At 31.6% G+C, this 16561-nt stretch overlaps 1 protein-coding gene across 1 annotated transcript; it reads left to right on the top strand.

Annotated features, from left to right (window-relative positions):
* Nucleotides 1–303: 303 nt before the first annotated feature.
* LOC129869713 (pleiotropic drug resistance protein 1-like) lies at nt 304–15281 on the top strand. The gene is made up of 24 exons (XM_055944352.1): nt 304–554; nt 1322–1442; nt 1530–1618; nt 1718–1802; nt 3093–3252; nt 6953–7029; nt 7104–7157; nt 7252–7342; nt 7626–7927; nt 8008–8289; nt 8681–8997; nt 9235–9395; nt 9675–9778; nt 9850–10006; nt 10101–10193; nt 10630–10763; nt 11505–11837; nt 12601–12891; nt 13064–13147; nt 13239–13372; nt 14127–14354; nt 14435–14606; nt 14676–14930; nt 15024–15281. Exons 1-24 carry the CDS (start codon nt 304–306, stop codon nt 15279–15281), a joined length of 4233 nt encoding a protein of 1410 aa, XP_055800327.1.
* The last annotated feature ends 1280 nt before the right edge of the window (nt 15282–16561 follow it).

Genomic DNA, 16561 nt, shown 5'->3' with positions numbered 1-16561 from the left:
CTTAATGACATCGCAAACCATCCCTCTTTTATAATAATTAATATAAATATATAGATGAATGTTAAATTGGCATAACCGAACGAGTCAAATTTAGTATAAATGAAGGGAAGTGCTAGTTGGCATCTAGAAGGCATTGCAGATGTATATAATTTACTTACGCACGTTGTGTAACAACTAACTCTTATACCAATCATTAAAATAAACATACATATATTTAATAAAAATAAAAGCATTTTTAAAGAGAAAAAGGAACATATATACTAATTGTTCCATTAGTGGGCAGGGTTGTAGCAAGTTTGAATTATGGAAGGTATTGAAATTAGTGATTCGAATAGATGGAAGAAGGATGAAGAAGAAGAAGCATTGAAATGGGAAGCTAATGATGATGTTCCGACTTATAATAATAATGTGATAAGAAGAGGAAGTGATGATGAAAGAATAATTAGTCTTAGCATGGAAGAGAAAAGGAATCTGTTGAACAGGCTTATGAACATTCCTCAAGAAGAAGAAGACAATAACAACTTCTTGTTAAAGCTCAAACAACGCTTTCATAGGTATATAATCTTGACACATTTGGTTGTTGAAACTGGCTTATGAACATTCTTTAAGTATATTTCTGACTACTTTTGATTTACGTCAAACATTTAAGTAATTTTAGTTGTTATCTATAACACTAACTATGAAAAAGAAAGATTTAACATGAACTCCTATTTAAAGTCGCTATTTTTGTTTTTATTTTATTTTATTTTGATGCAGTTTCTTTTAGGTGTAGTTTATTTTACGGAGTACTTTTTAAAAAAAAATGTATTTTTTGTGTATAGTGAAGTTTTTTGTGTTTGGATTATTGAGATTTGATAGAGACTTTCCTGATATTTCTAATTAATTTTTTTTCCTCACAGTTCCTATAAAATCAAGCAGCCATAGTTTGTAAATAGTTGATGGAGATAAAAAAAAAAAAAAGGGGTTCACTTTTGGCAATTAAAATTGGTCAGGAATATATTTAGATTGTTTTGAACCTATCCCCAAATATAAGAGACGACCTGATAATCCCCACAGGATATTGAGTATTATCTTTTAGCTCTTATTATTTAGATTGTGACATTGTCAAGATTTTTTAATTATTATTTATGAATAATTATTTGATCTAGTAAGTGTAAAGTATATGCCGAGGGTCTCTCGGAAACAAGACTAAAGTACTCCACGTTGTGGGATTTCACTGAGTTGTTGTTGTTATAAGTGTAAAGTATATAGCAATGTAGCATTAATTTAATATTTGGTTAACAAGGTTTTTGCGAATTGGTTTTATGACAAATTGAGTCAGGGTTGGGCTTGAATTTCCGGAAATTGATGTTCGTTTCGAGCATTTGAATGTAGAAGCAGAAGCGTATGCGGGGACAAGAGCATTGCCTACAATGTTCAACTTCACAATCAATATGATTGAGGTAATTCACCTTAATTAATCAAAATCCTTATGAAAAGAGATTAAAAAACAATTACTAGGTGGTAATAATCTCATATAATATATGTAGGGTTCCTTGAATTATTTCCACGTTCTTCCAAAAAGAAAGAAGTCATTTTCAATTCTGAATGATGTTAGTGGTATCATCAAGCCTGGAAGGTGAGAGTTGAATTTTTTTTTTCTTTCCCAAATGATAATTAGTTCATTTTTTTTTTGGTCAATTATGTATTTGTGAGAAATAATGGCTTGGTTTTGCAGAATGACACTACTTTTAGGCCCGCCAGGTTGCGGCAAGACAACGTTGCTACTAGCTTTAGCCGGAAAGCTAAATTCAGATGTAAAGGTTATAATTCTTTCCTATGCATATTAATTAAATAAACAAAATTATACTTACCATTTTATTAAAAAGATCGATATTATTTAATGGGAAAAATACTCCTTTTTTTTAATTAGACTTGGCAACACTAATCTTTTTGTGATTTATGATATTAAACTTAACTCCCTTATTAATTAACATTCATATAAAAAATTATTTCTCATAAATATCCACCTTCTCCTCACCATCTGCACGATGATCTCTGCCAGCTTAGCCCAAGTAATGAGATATGGTAAATTAATATCCCAAGTCAAAGCCAAAACAATCATTAAAACAAAGTCACATATCATTTTCAATCTTGTTGAAATTCCATAGATTATGATAATGATGGGAAAAGTCATACTTCCACTACATTTTCCATCAACGTTGATTTATTATTTCCGCATGGTTCAGATCAGAGGACAAAAAAGTGCTACTATTATGAAATCAAACCTAACCGGAACTTTTTTTTTGTTATACATGAGAAGGGGGCTGGAGAAATAGGGAGAAGATTACAAAGTGAGAAATTAAATTCTCATCTACAAAATTAAGGGTTAGATAGCTAACCAAATACTAAGCCAACCAAATCGACTACTACTCATTTTTCTTAGGTAGCCACCACTCGTTTTTCAGAGCAACAACATAAAAAGTCAACATTTTTCACTATATATTTGGTGTATGTTTTATTATGATTAAACTACAACATTACTTGCATCCGAAGCGGATAGCTTTGTGGTTGAGGCATAAAAGTAACAATAAATAAATCTCTAGTTTGAATCCCAACTATTGGTATGAGCCCATTTGGTCCAATCTTGGTGTGTGAATGCATAATTCTTATTCAAAAGTTGTATCATTTGATGATGACATATGAATTGCTAGAAACGTGTGAAGTCTATGAGTAATTCAATAACCAAAGTTTCATAAAGGGATTAAAGCATGTTATCATGAGACAAAAGATCTTCTCTTTCTAAAGAGATTCAATTCACAACTCTTATATCAAGGTTCAATATAATGTTGAAATAATTTCAAAAGTTTTATTCGTGCCAACAAATAATTCGAAATACCTCAACTTTTTTATGATAGGTCCAAATCAGATAATATATTACTACTAAAGACGTAAACAAAAATGAGCTGGCCCAAACACGGCAAATTGGAAATAAGAAAGAAACTTTACTAGCATTTTTAGCTTGGATTAAGACAACATTTTCTGTATCAACACTTTATTATCTTTATTAACCCTATGTTTTATGTTATTTTTCTCTTGAAAAAAATAATTAGGTTTCTGGAAAAGTAAGTTATAATGGGCATGGAATGGATGAATTTGTAGCAGAAAGGACATGTGCATATATAAGTCAAGAGGATGTTCATCTAGCAAATTTAACTGTGAGGGAGACCCTTGAATTTTCAGCTAGATGTCAAGGAGTTGGACCACGTTATGGTTAGTCTTTATTTAAGGAAGTATAATTTTTTTTTTCTTTAGTTTTTTTTTTTTTTTTTTGCATGCATAAATATTTCTGTGATTAAATTTCCTCAGTTTTTTTGTTGTTGGTAGAAACAAGTTATAAATAGTTAAAATAAATCAAATTGATCTTTTTTCTTTAAGAGGATTATCTATAATCACAAACTATATATTAAAAATATATTTTACATTCAAAAAAATTTCATTTAGTTTTTTCCACTATTTAGGATTTTTGTGTTAGATAATACTAGAATATTTTGAACACTAATCTTACTTAAATAATTACATTTTAAAACAAAATGAATTTGTATATACTTTCAATTCTATTTTAAATTCATTCTATGAAGTAAATATGTCATAAATATTGAGCCATATTTAAATAGTAAAATTTCTCACCAGCTTGGTCCAATGTTTCCAAATTAGTCCAAATTCATACCTTTTATCATGTAGTGTCTTTTTTGAATGCTTTGTTATGATTTTGATTTAACTCGATGTTGTGTTCATCTGATTAAATGTTTCTGTTATGATTTTTATTGAACTTTGATACTGTGTTCACTTAAGCTCATATGTATTGTACAATTACTTGCTTATTATATTTTATTTTTTTATTATTATTTAAATTTTAAAGGACTATTTTTTGTACGTGCTGAAATTGAGAAACAAAAAGAAATATAATAACTTGTGAAATTGAAGCGAAATTATAAAAAGAACAAATTTTAAAATTAAATATATTGACCAATGATTGAGAATTCTATGGGGCAATTTCTTCCTTCAGGATCAAACTCATCGATTTCGTGAACTTACGATTTTATTTTATTTTTAATAACTCAAAATCAAATTTTAAAGACTAATATTTATGGTAAATTATACTAAGCATCCTACAATATGATTCAATTGCATATACAACCCTATATTTTAAAATCAAAGACATACACAAATATCACTTTGAATAATGTTTTTATTTTACAAGGTTTTTAAGTATTTTAATTTGGAAAACGAAGGGTATATTTATAACTAAGTATATTAAAATAGAATTTTTAAAAAAGTAAATTAAAGTAACGAATTATTCAATTTTATGAAATATAAGAAAAATAATAAACATTTTCATTAAAAAGAGAATAAACACTTTCAGTAAAAGATATCATTCAAAAAATTTAAAAGGGAAAGGAGCAACAAATTAATTAAAAAGATATATTGGTTATCCTGCGTATTGAACATGGAAGCTACCCGTATTTTATTATTTAAAGAATTATGATAATTAATGTATATAGGGATTTCAATTCTGAATTTTTTACTTTTCAATTTTTTATTTTATATATGTTAGGCCAAATGTTTGATTTTGAAAAACAAGAATAACACCTGTTGTGTATGTGTGGAGATTCTGAAATTTTGGGGTGTAAGTACTTAATTTTAAACCATAAGTGATTTAAGTTATATTTAAAGCATGTTGAAATATATTAAAAAATAAAAAAAAATCAAAAAACAAAATCACTTAAATAAACCAATTCAAATACCCTCTTATACTCTAATTTATCCTAATATTTTAGAAAGAAATTTATTGAAGGCACGCACAATGGTGAATGTGAATATTTTTGTTCCACTTTTTCCCCAAAGCATATTCACTTGCTACAAACTCACTCCTACTCATGCAACACTCTCAATCAAGGACTTGTTCATGTGCTTTGATTCATAATTGCCACACTTTTGCTCCGTGATGTGTAATACGTCTTGTCTTGCATATTTAACTTTTAAAACACTGCTTTGGAAAACATAAATAATTAGGTTATTTCGAATTTAAGTCCCTTTTTCTCAAAAACACTTAACTTTTCAAATCAAAATAAATACTCGTATCCTTATTTTACTCAAATGTCACATTTCATTTTCAATTACTTTTACCATTATAAATAAAAAAGTCGTCAGATCTAGCGGAGGAGTGTCTCAAAAAGTCCAAAGTTGAGGCAATCATAAGCTAGAGTAATAATAAACCGCAAATCCTAGGCATCTGAAAGTTTTGACTTACTAGAACTAGGATTGTACAAGACAAATCGATAAACCGCACCAAACCGACAAATCGAATCAAACCGGAAAAAAAACCCGACTAGTGGTTTGGTTTGACTTGGTTTGGTGTTTGGAAAAAAAACCCGACCATTATAGGGTTGGTTTGGTTTTAACTAAAAAAAGTCAAACCGAATCCAAACCGACCCGATTATAAATATACTACTCTTAAATTATGTTATACATAAAAATATTTATTAAAATATAATTTATAAATATTTTAATTTTTTTTTCATAATTTTTTTTTCTTTCTTACATTTAGATTTGGACTTGAGAAACCATCTAAATAATATACAAAAAAAAAGCCCATCTTATAAAGTTATATTATAAAGTTAAAACTTCAAACAGTGTTCTGCCTCCATCTTATATGTTGATATTTTGTACTAGAATTCTTTTTAAGAAGCACCGCTCTTTGTTTTTTATTAGATACTATGGAAACCCAAAAAATCCGAAAAAACCCGAATAACCCGAAAAAACCCGAAAAACCCGAGAAAAATTAATATCGAAAAACCCGACTTTATTGGTTTGGTTTGGTTTATAGATTTAATAACCCGATACAAATGGTTTGGTTTGGTTTATAAAAAATCCGAACCAACCCGGTCCATGTACACCCCTAACTAGAACCTTAAAATTGAAAACCCCTTTCAAGTCAAAAGCATCACATGTGAAAGTAGCTAGCTATGCCAAATAATACCTCAAACCACCAATTCACTGGTTCAAATCTGTAGGACAATTCTCAAATCACGGCATACATATTCCTACTAACATTCTCATGTCTATTGAAAGCTACCTTAATCCACAAGCTCATTGACCCAAAATTCCTAGTCTCAATTGATTTTACTAGCCCCTTCAGAAATGCACTTCACAACTTGAACTTGTTAACACGTACCATTAATCCATTACTTTTCTACAACTACAACCATGTCATACCTAGATCATACCACTTTCGACCCTTTAACCAAAATTTTGACTCCTCTATTGCTCTCAATCTCACCGTACTTTGCCAATATCCAAAGAGCTACAAACAACACAAAATTGAATTTTTTTTCACTTTTTCAATCTTCAATTGATATATATGACTATGTTCACGGAACACAACTACTTCACTTTGAAAACTACATTTGTTATCACTTATCTCATGACGGGGATTGCTGAGATGATGAATTAGAGGACATATTAAAGTGGTGTTTGCTAACATAAATATGGTAATTATGTAAATCCTACTATTTCTTTTGAAAAATTAAACTAGATGATCTCCATTGTTCTTTATCTAATTTCTACTAAATCACATTGATGTTTATATACTATTAAATAAGTTGTAGTATATCTTTTTAAGTCCACTTTCACACTCACTATGTATGATTTAACATTAAGATTATTGGCCTCAAATTCAATATTGTTTAAATTATATACTCCGTGTTTGAAAGTTATAGTTGTGTTAAAATGAACCCTAGCAAAAAGTAACTATTCATCGCAATGTAAGCTTTCAAAAAATATTTAGGGGTAATGATAAAAGAAAATACATATCGAATTTCAACTTTTGGGACGAAGACAGTTTCAAAGAGTAGGCTAAGAAAACAACTCATAATGTTTCTGTCTATTCAATTGGTTAATAATAATGCAGAGATGCTGGAAGAGTTGTTAAGGAGAGAAAAGGAAGCCAATATAAAGCCAGACCCTGATGTTGACATGTTTATGAAGGTATGAAGATTAACACTTAGATTTTGGTGTAAAATGGAGCTGACCTGTTTTTGTCAAAATGACTTGTTTTTCAGGCAGCATCAGTTCAAGGGCAGGAGCCCAATATAATAACTGATTATATACTCAAGGTAATCCTAACTTCATTAAACTCACTAGTGCCTAAACAAGTCTATTTATTACAAATATTTATTTATCTTCTATTAACTCAATTTTGATTAACAGATATTGGGTCTTGAGATATGTGCTGAGACGCTAGTTGGTGATGAAATGGTACGAGGAATTTCTGGTGGACAGCTAAAGAGACTCACCACAGGTAATGTGATTTCGATACACTTCAACACCTTTGACTATGTTGATTATATAATTACTATTATTTATCCTGACTTCCTATGTATATCAAAACTAATATTTGTGCCCATATGTAGCATCGAAGCAATGCTGAAAGTAGCCTATCTTTCTTTAACAACAATAGCCTTTTAATTTATTGACGTTTATAAGCTATTAAATTGCCATTTAGAGAAAATGTTTGATTCTCTTCATTTCATTGTCAAATGAGGTTGTTGAAGTCATTTCTTCTTCTTGTCACCCTTATTCAGGAGAGATGATGGTTGGACCAGCAAGAGCTCTATTTATGGATGAAATATCAACTGGATTAGACAGTTCAACAACCTTCCAAATCGTCAAATCTATTAGACAATCCATCCACATTCTTAAGGGAACTGCTCTTATCTCCCTCTTGCAGCCTGCACCTGAAACTTATGGCCTTTTTGATGACGTAATTCTTTTGGCGGATGGAAAAATTGTGTATCAAGGTCCACTTGATCATGTTCTTGAATTCTTTGAGCATGTGGGGTTTAAATGTCCTAAGAGAAAGGGAGTAGCTGATTTTTTGCAAGAAGTAAATCTCATTCTTCATTACAATTTTCTACTTATGTTAAAACCATAGTATTGACTCAACCATTATATTTTCCTACGTAGGTGACCTCTAGGAAAGATCAGGAGCAATACTGGGCAAGGACAGATGAGCCATACAAATTTGTTTCGGCCAAGGAGTTCTTTGAAGTCTTTCAGTCCTTTCATGTCGGACGCATACTTGCAAATGACCTTTCTATTCCTGTTGACAAGGCCAACAGGCATCCTGATGCTCTAACCACCAATAAGTATGGCGTTAAAAAGAGGGAACTTTTGAGAGCTTGCATGTCTAGAGAAATCCTTCTCATGAAAAGGAATTCATTTGTCTACTTGTTCAAGATAATACAAGTGAGTTGCCAATAAGTTTTATCTTGTCTTTTCGTTTATCAAAGTGGTAAAAAGGGAATGATTGATATATATATATATATATATATATATATATATAACAAGTAATTTTTGCTATGCTCAAAAATATTGATTGAATTAAAGTTGTGCCTGATATTACAAGGTTTTAGCCTGATGTTCTGTGTTTATACAAAAGATCTTGATGAATCTTTAGCTCCATGTTAGTTAATGTTCTATGTAATGCAATAATCTAGGGCAAACATATAGGTTTTGCAGACACATTTGAAACAACTATTTATATGCAATTATTTGAACTTGTAATTATTCTAAATTTCTTGTGTTCCTGATTAAAATTATAAGATGCAAATTAAGTGTAAGACTTTGGTGATTTCAGCATCTGTTGTTGGCTGTTATAACAATGACACTGTTCCTGCGAATCGAGATGCCGAAGGAGACACAGACAGATGGGTTCATCTTCATGGGTGCCTTGTTCTTTACAGTAATTGCAGCTATGTTCAATGGGTGCTCAGAGGTTCCTTTCACTATCTTGAAGCTTCCAGTATTCTTCAAGCAGCACAACCTTCTCTTCTTTCCTGTATGGGCTTATACTTTGCCTGCATGGGTAGTCAAGATCCCAATCTCAATTATTGAGTCTTCCATTTGGGTTTCTATCACATACTATGCAATAGGATTTGATCCAAACATCATAAGGTAAATAAAACAACTCTAATATCAGTTTTCTAGCTTCTGTAACTTTGAAAGCATACTTGCAAAGACTTTCTGAAGTTGATCAAAGTTTGTGATTCATTTACATGTTCTCGCAATGAGATTATTTTATATCTTTAGAGGGTTAGGATTCTGATATTTTCAATCTGAAGCTATTACATATCCATTTTTCATATTTTTCTTTGCTAAACTGATTGTGGAGAGAAAGGATTACTGTGGCAGGTTCTCCAAGCAACTATTTCTAGTGATATGTGTTGATCAGATGGCTTCTGGATTATTTCGTTTCATGGCAGCTATTGGACGGAAGATGATTATTGCAAACACATTGGGATCACTTGCATTACTTCTTGTTCTCGTAATGGGTGGATTCATAATGTCTCGAGGTGAGAATATCTCTCATCTATCGTGTGAAAAAAATCACAATTGCTAAATAGTAACTGAAGATAAAGTTTTGTGACACCTACGTGAACTGATCAATGATAACGTAACGACTAAGACATTCTGTATCTTATACTAGAGCTGTCATCTAGTCAAAGAATCATATCCTGCAAATTAGTCTCTGAAGTTAACTAGAAAATTGGGTAGTTTTATTTCATATTTTCTGATCCAGGTTGCTAAGCATGGAGACAGAAAGTGTTGATAACTGTACTATTTGTTTGCAGATGACGTAAAAAAATGGTGGGTATGGGGTTACTGGTGCTCTCCAATGATGTATGCACAAAATGCTATCACTGTAAATGAGTTTCTCGGCAAAAGTTGGAGAAATGTAAACAATCCTTTTCTTGCTTTTAAATTTCATACTTTCTAAATTCACCTGAACTGGTACTCCTATTGCAGGATGCTCCTGGCTCAACAGATACACTAGGAGTTGTAGTCTTAAAGTCTCGTGCATTTTTTCCTGATGCACACTGGTATTGGATTGGAGTAGGTGCATTGCTAGGATACATTGTTTTCTTCAATTTTATGGCTACGTTGGCCTTAACTTACCTCAAGCGTATGTGTTATTTGTCTGACTTGAGTTCCAATCACCTCCATCCATCAACTTCTAACATGCTGCTGAAAAACTGAAATTTTTATATTCTATGCAGCATTTGGAAAATCTGGTGCAGTTTTTCTTGATGAAACAGTTGTTGAAAGGAACAAAAAACTAAGGGGTATAGACACAAAGTTATCAACAGAAGGTATTTCTTGTCTACATGATTCAAAATTCTGCTAATAATGGGGTTGAGTTATTGCCTTCAATGTTTATAGTACAAAGATCACTCTACTTCTCACAAAGTCTTTTCTCGACTTTGTAAAGGTCATGTTAAATATTTATGCAATGAGAACAAATTAATTATTAGTCCACAAATTTCAGAAAAGGAAAAACCATTCCAATTACTTATTAACATTTGAGTTTATGAGAAAGATGGATTACAACATTTGCTATAGAGATGAGAAGTTTATATTTAGTCAATATTATACAAATCAAAGCCGCATAATATGCATCCAAGGTTGTTAGCAAATGTTTAGACTCCTAAATTCGATGAAAATGGTTTATGATTTAGTTGACTCTTAAAAAAATGGCATATAAATATCGAGGCTGCTTCATAGTAAACAACTACTTGGATCATGCAGAAATGCAAAACGAGGGCCAAAGAAATGCACCTATTCGAGAAACCAAGTCAATCAAGAAGGGAGGGATGATTTTACCATTTCAACCCCTTTCACTAGTTTTTGATGATATCAGATATGCAGTCGATGTGCCTCAGGTACATAAAAAAGTATTCCTTTGTGTTTTTGCATATAACTTTTGAAATTATTCTTTATTTAGTTTTCACGGAGAGATCACAAAATTAGCAAGTGATCTCTCCATGTAATAGGGTTAAAGTACTGTTATCTGAAGTTATTATTCCAACAACTTTCAAGAATTTAAATTTTTAACTTTAATGTGAATTTCTCTGTTTTCAACCACTACTTTGATATTTTCTTTTATCCATGATTCATATTCACCTAAGTCAAATTGGCTTCTTACAATCTGTGTCTAGTCAAGCATAATCACATAAATTATAACAGATGTTATGCTACAAAATTCAAAATGTTCCTTGTATCCTTGTAGTGATCCTATCACCAAACTGTCCCATGTATTTTTTTTTTACTTTTATAGAGATGAAACTCTTTCAAAACGTATAAAAATCTACACAATTCAAATACTTTCTGTTTTTGAATATATTTGTTGCTTGCAAGAAAATGAGCATCTTTTAAAAGAGCTAATTTGATAATTTATGCTAAAAAGTAATGTCCTATGAGTAATGAGATTATCTACTAATCAATTATTGGATGTACAATTTTATTAAAACAAGCATATCTATATCTAGGATGTGGAGAAATAGCGACATTACATATTTGCTTATAGCCTATGTTTGAAGTAAAACTGAAAGCTTATGTGAAGTACTTGAAATCAATGTAGTCCTTTTGAATCAAAATATACTCAAAATAGGTTACTCTCGTAGGATATAAAACCTCAAGATGGTTTTGAGGCTCGGTTAGAGCTTTTGAAGGGAATTAGTGGTGCTTTCAGGCCAGGAGTCCTTACAGCTCTAATGGGTATTAGTGGAGCTGGAAAAACTACTTTGATAGATGTATTGGCTGGTAGAAAGACACATGGATATATAGAAGGAAGAATAACTATATCAGGATATCCGAAGAAGCAAGAAACATTTGCACGAATTGCCGGATATTGTGAACAAACAGATATTCATTCTCCTAATCTTACAGTACATGAATCGTTGCAATTTTCAGCATGGCTTCGTTTGCCTCAACAAGTTGACAGCACAACTAGAAAGGTATTCTTTTGTTATGTCAGATGCATTTCTAATAAAATGTATTCTTTTATTCTTGGTCTCCCTGAAAGGTGAATTTTCTGTCTTACATGTTCTAGTTTTTCCAATCTTCCATTATATGCTTTCACAATTGGCATATTGAAGTGAATTTGCAGCACTTAGCCTCATTTAGTAAATATCAACCTCAAATTCACTCAAATCAATGCATGTGATAATTGACTAAGATTTTAAGACATAATGTTTGCAAATTCCTAATATATTACTCCCTTTGTCCTATTTAATATGATACATTTTCCCTTTTAGTTTGTCTCATATATTTCTCTTTTCAAAAATTATTTTTCTTAGCATCCATTATTTCTTCTTAAGGACAGACTTGGTAGGACCCAGTTGAAATAAAACTTCAATATTTTTTAAGGAAAGGAAAAATGAAAAGACATGGAACTCTCACTACCTCTCATTCTAAAACGCACCTTTGATACTTTGCATATATTTAGCTTACATGTCAAAAATCTTAATTTCTTAAAACTCTATATCTATACATCTTCACATACAATGAGATGGAGGGAGTATTGCTTATTATACTCTCTATCAAAATTATTAATTTTCTTAGAGAAACGCCTATTTTATACCCTTGAAATTTATTTATATTTGTTAATTCTGGAATATACTTGTCTCTTCAAATGAATTATTTATTTTTGAAGTGCAGCAGAAGTCTTTGCAATATTTAGGGTAGGTGATCTAACATATTAAAATGAAATGTATCCAGATGTTCATTGAAGAGGTGATGGATCTTGTGGAACTAACCCCACTGAAGGAAGCACTTGTTGGATTGTCCAGTGGGAGTGGTCTTTCGGTTGAGCAGCGCAAGAGACTTACTATAGCTGTTGAGCTTGTTGCCAATCCATCTATAATATTTATGGATGAACCAACCTCAGGCCTCGATGCTAGAGCAGCTGCAATTGTCATGAGAACAGTTAGAAACACAGTTGATACTGGTCGAACAGTCGTATGTACCATCCACCAACCCAGCATTGACATCTTTGATGCATTTGATGAGGTCACCATTCCTTCCTAGCTTGTTTCTTTTTTCTGTCAAGCTTTGTAGATGACACAAATACTGCTGCTAAATGAGAATATTCCAATAAAGACACCAATTGTCACAATATCTTACAGACACTTGACGTATCTGTTTGTCATCCTACTTGACTTGTAAAATTGTTTTGACACAGTTGGTACTTCTAAAGCAAGGAGGTGAAGAAATCTATGTCGGTCCATTAGGCCACCATTCGTCCCAGTTAATCAAATATTTTGAGGTAGTACTGATAACAAGTTGTTGACTTCCTTGCTCGGTTAGATTTTATCCCATCTCACAATGTTTATACATACTTTTTTTTCTTTTCCCAGGGAATAAACGGAGTACCTAAAATCAAGGATGGTTATAATCCCGCCACTTGGGTGTTAGAGGTCACATCTAAAGCACAAGAAGCTTCCCTTGGTATTAACTTTGCAGTACTGTATAAAAGCTCAGAACTATACAGGTATTCTTTGAGAACTAAACAGGAATAGTGAACCTCATCGCAACTATACATAAATCTAAAACTAGTTGGAGCTAGTAGCTATGTGAATTTTTTCCTCTCTATTTGGATCCATTTCATTTTAATACTGATAAATAATTAATTGGTATCGCATAAATGAATTTCAAGTTGATTTTATGACTAATTTTGCGTTGCTTATATTCCTTATTGTCATGCCACTAGGACTCTTTTCTCTGTCAAAAAATACTTACAATAATAAAAAGAACCACCACGAATTGATATATCACTCTGCACATTTATTAAGTTCCAATACAATTTAAGCATGTTTGTTCTTTCAACAATACAAGGAATAAATTATTGGAGCCTACAAGAATTAACAATCTCTTGCCTGATCTACATCTTTCAATAAATTTAACTACTTGACTTGTAAAGATACTATTTTTCTTAATTTATTGTACCATACCTTTTGATGAAATCACTCAGTTGAGTATTCAGATGTGGTCTCAATTAAAGGGCTAATGTGGCTACATCCTGCCACTATTCTTGGTACTTCAAAAGGACATAAAATATTTAGATCAATCCTTAAGATTTCTGTAACAGTTTCTTGCATGTACTCGTCCTTACCTAAAATGTTCAGTAAGTTCAAATGTTAAAACTATGTTCAATAACTAGCAGAGTTATTTTTAATAAGTTTTAAATTAGAATATTGCTACACAAAAATTTCTGACAAATCATTACTGTATTGACGAATATTCAGAAACAATAAATCTTTGATCAGAGAAGCAAATATGTCAACCCTTGGTTCAAAGGAATTGAATTTCTCAACCAAGTACTCGCGGTCTTTCTTCAACCAATGCATAGCTTGCCTTTGGAAACAACATTGGTCCTATTGGAGAAATCCATCATACACTGCTGTGAGAATTCTTTTTACGTCATTCACTGCCCTCATGTTTGGAACAGTTTTCTGGGATCTTGGTTCTAGAAGGTAACCTATTTTATTCCTTTTTATCCACAAAAAAAGAGTTAAAAATTGATTGCTGAAATGTAGCTAATGTGCAATATCAGGAGAAGGCGGCAAGATCTTTTTAATGCAGCGGGTTCCATGTATGCATCTGTTCTATTTCTTGGTATACAAAATGCTTCTGTAGCACAACCAGTTATTTCCATTGAGAGAACAGTCTTCTATAGGGAGAGAGCTGCTGGCATGTATTCAGCTTTTCCATATGCTTTTGGTCAGGTAATTAACTAAGCATTGGATTTAGGGAAAGCAATGCATGGATCTCCTAAATTTATTGTTGTTTTGCAGATTGTGATTGAGCTTCCTTACATTTTAGTTCAAACAGTTGTGTTTGGCGTGATAGCGTATGGCATGATAGGATTTGAGTGGACAATAACCAAGTTCTTTTGGTATCAATTCTTCATGTTTTTCACCTTGTTTTACTTTACACTTTATGGGATGATGACAGTAGCTGTTACTCCAAACCTGAGTGTTGCTGGAATAATCTCTAATTTCTTTTATGCAATGTGGAACCTCTTCTCTGGTTTTGTTGTTCCCAAAACAGTAAGTCCTTTGAGATGATCAATCAGCAATATATATATACACAAAATTAAATTAAATTATTCTGATTCCTAGGTCCTTTAATTTATCTTGCAGAGAATTCCACTGTGGTGGAGATGGTATTATTATATATGTCCTGTCTCATGGACATTGTATGGATTAGTTACGTCTCAGTTCGGGGACCTAACGGATGAACTTGAGGAAAAGGAAAAACTCGAACAATTCATCAAGAGTTATTTTGGATTCCAGACCGATTTTGTGCCCTATGTTGCCATCATTATCATTGCATTTTGTCTCCTATTTGCCTTTACTTTTGCCTTTTCTATCAAGACTTTTAACTTTCAGAGAAGATAAACATGTCATTTTCAGCTTAATTGTAGGAAAATTGTGCCCTAATGCTTCTCTGCTTTAATGTCTCTTATACAACTAGATGAGGGATTGCACATGCTGAGCATGGACATTCAATTACAATAATAATAATTATTATTTTAAGTGTATTATTTTAATTATTTTGTAAGGACCATTCTTTTTTATTTAATTGCTACACCTTTTATTAAGATATAATTTCTATATGCAGATTTACATAATAAGAAGTATTGCACATTTGAATTAAGAATTTGAGATAACTTTTGAAATTTAAAATTAAATTTTCAAGTATTACTATATAAATTAGAAAAAATAATAGTTATTTTTTATGTACTATCAAACAACATCATATTCCCTTTTTTCTCAAATTTCTACATCACAATGAAGATTGAACTAAAATTGATTTTCTCCATAATTTATATCTTCATTTAGAGATGTTGTATATCCACATTATGCCAGTCACTTAAAATGAAGTTGCTGACTTTGCTTAATGCATTAGTTCATGTGATCTTAATGAATTAAAATTTAAAGGCAACAACTTCACTTGGTGGAATGGAAGAATTGAAGATAATTATATTTTTAGAGATTGGATAGGGTATTTGAAAATAATGCATTATATCCTTGCTCCCCGATAGAAAGGTGAATCTTTTGATTAGAAAAAGGTCAGATCATTCCCCCTTACATGTTAATTGCAACTCTTTCTAGAAGCAGATAATGAAGGCTTTCAAGTTCTTGAATTTCTAGGTCAAACATCAATATTTTCAGAAGATTGTGGAAGTGAATTGGAGAGGCAAGAATGTTACTGGGTCCCCTTTTGCCATTGTACATGCAAAGATGAAGGAGAAGGTTGCTTTGTCCCAATGGAGAAAAAAATACTTTTGAAAATGTTTTTCAATAAGTAGCCACATTAGAAGATATAGTTAAAACAAAGGAGGTACAATTAAAAATTTCTCCGAGTGTAGAAAACAAAGCAACCCTTAGCAAAGCAGAAGTTATCTTCTTATAGAGGAGGAATTTTGAAGGCAAAAAGTTGAAATGAGATGGTTTAAGGATGGAGTTAGAAATACTAAATTATTTCACGCCTGTTCAAAGGGAAGAAGCAAGTTGATGATCGTTGAGATACACAAGGCAAGGGAATCTTTACTATATAGAAAGGCCAACCTTAGGGTGACCAAAGGTAGAATAGTAATTTTAACTCTATATTTTTTGATTAACGATATTATTTATATTCCAGTTGTTCTTGAAAAACTAGAAACTACTACTTATCA

Source organism: Solanum dulcamara, chromosome 10 (genome assembly GCF_947179165.1).
Source record: "Solanum dulcamara chromosome 10, daSolDulc1.2, whole genome shotgun sequence".
Classification (NCBI taxonomy): Eukaryota; Viridiplantae; Streptophyta; class Magnoliopsida; order Solanales; family Solanaceae; genus Solanum; species Solanum dulcamara.
This window is presented reverse-complemented; position numbering and strand designations above follow the sequence as displayed.

Excerpts from the sequence above, each read along its gene's own strand:
- LOC129869713 (XM_055944352.1), top strand. The coding sequence starts at position 304 with ATGGAAGGTATTGAAATTAGTGATTCGAATAGATGGAAGAAGGATGAA. Across the intron at positions 12,892-13,063 it reads TCTTTGATGCATTTGATGAG|TTGGTACTTCTAAAGCAAGG; the intron begins GTCACCATTCCT and ends GTTTTGACACAG. Across the intron at positions 14,355-14,434 it reads TGGGATCTTGGTTCTAGAAG|GAGAAGGCGGCAAGATCTTT; the intron begins GTAACCTATTTT and ends GTGCAATATCAG.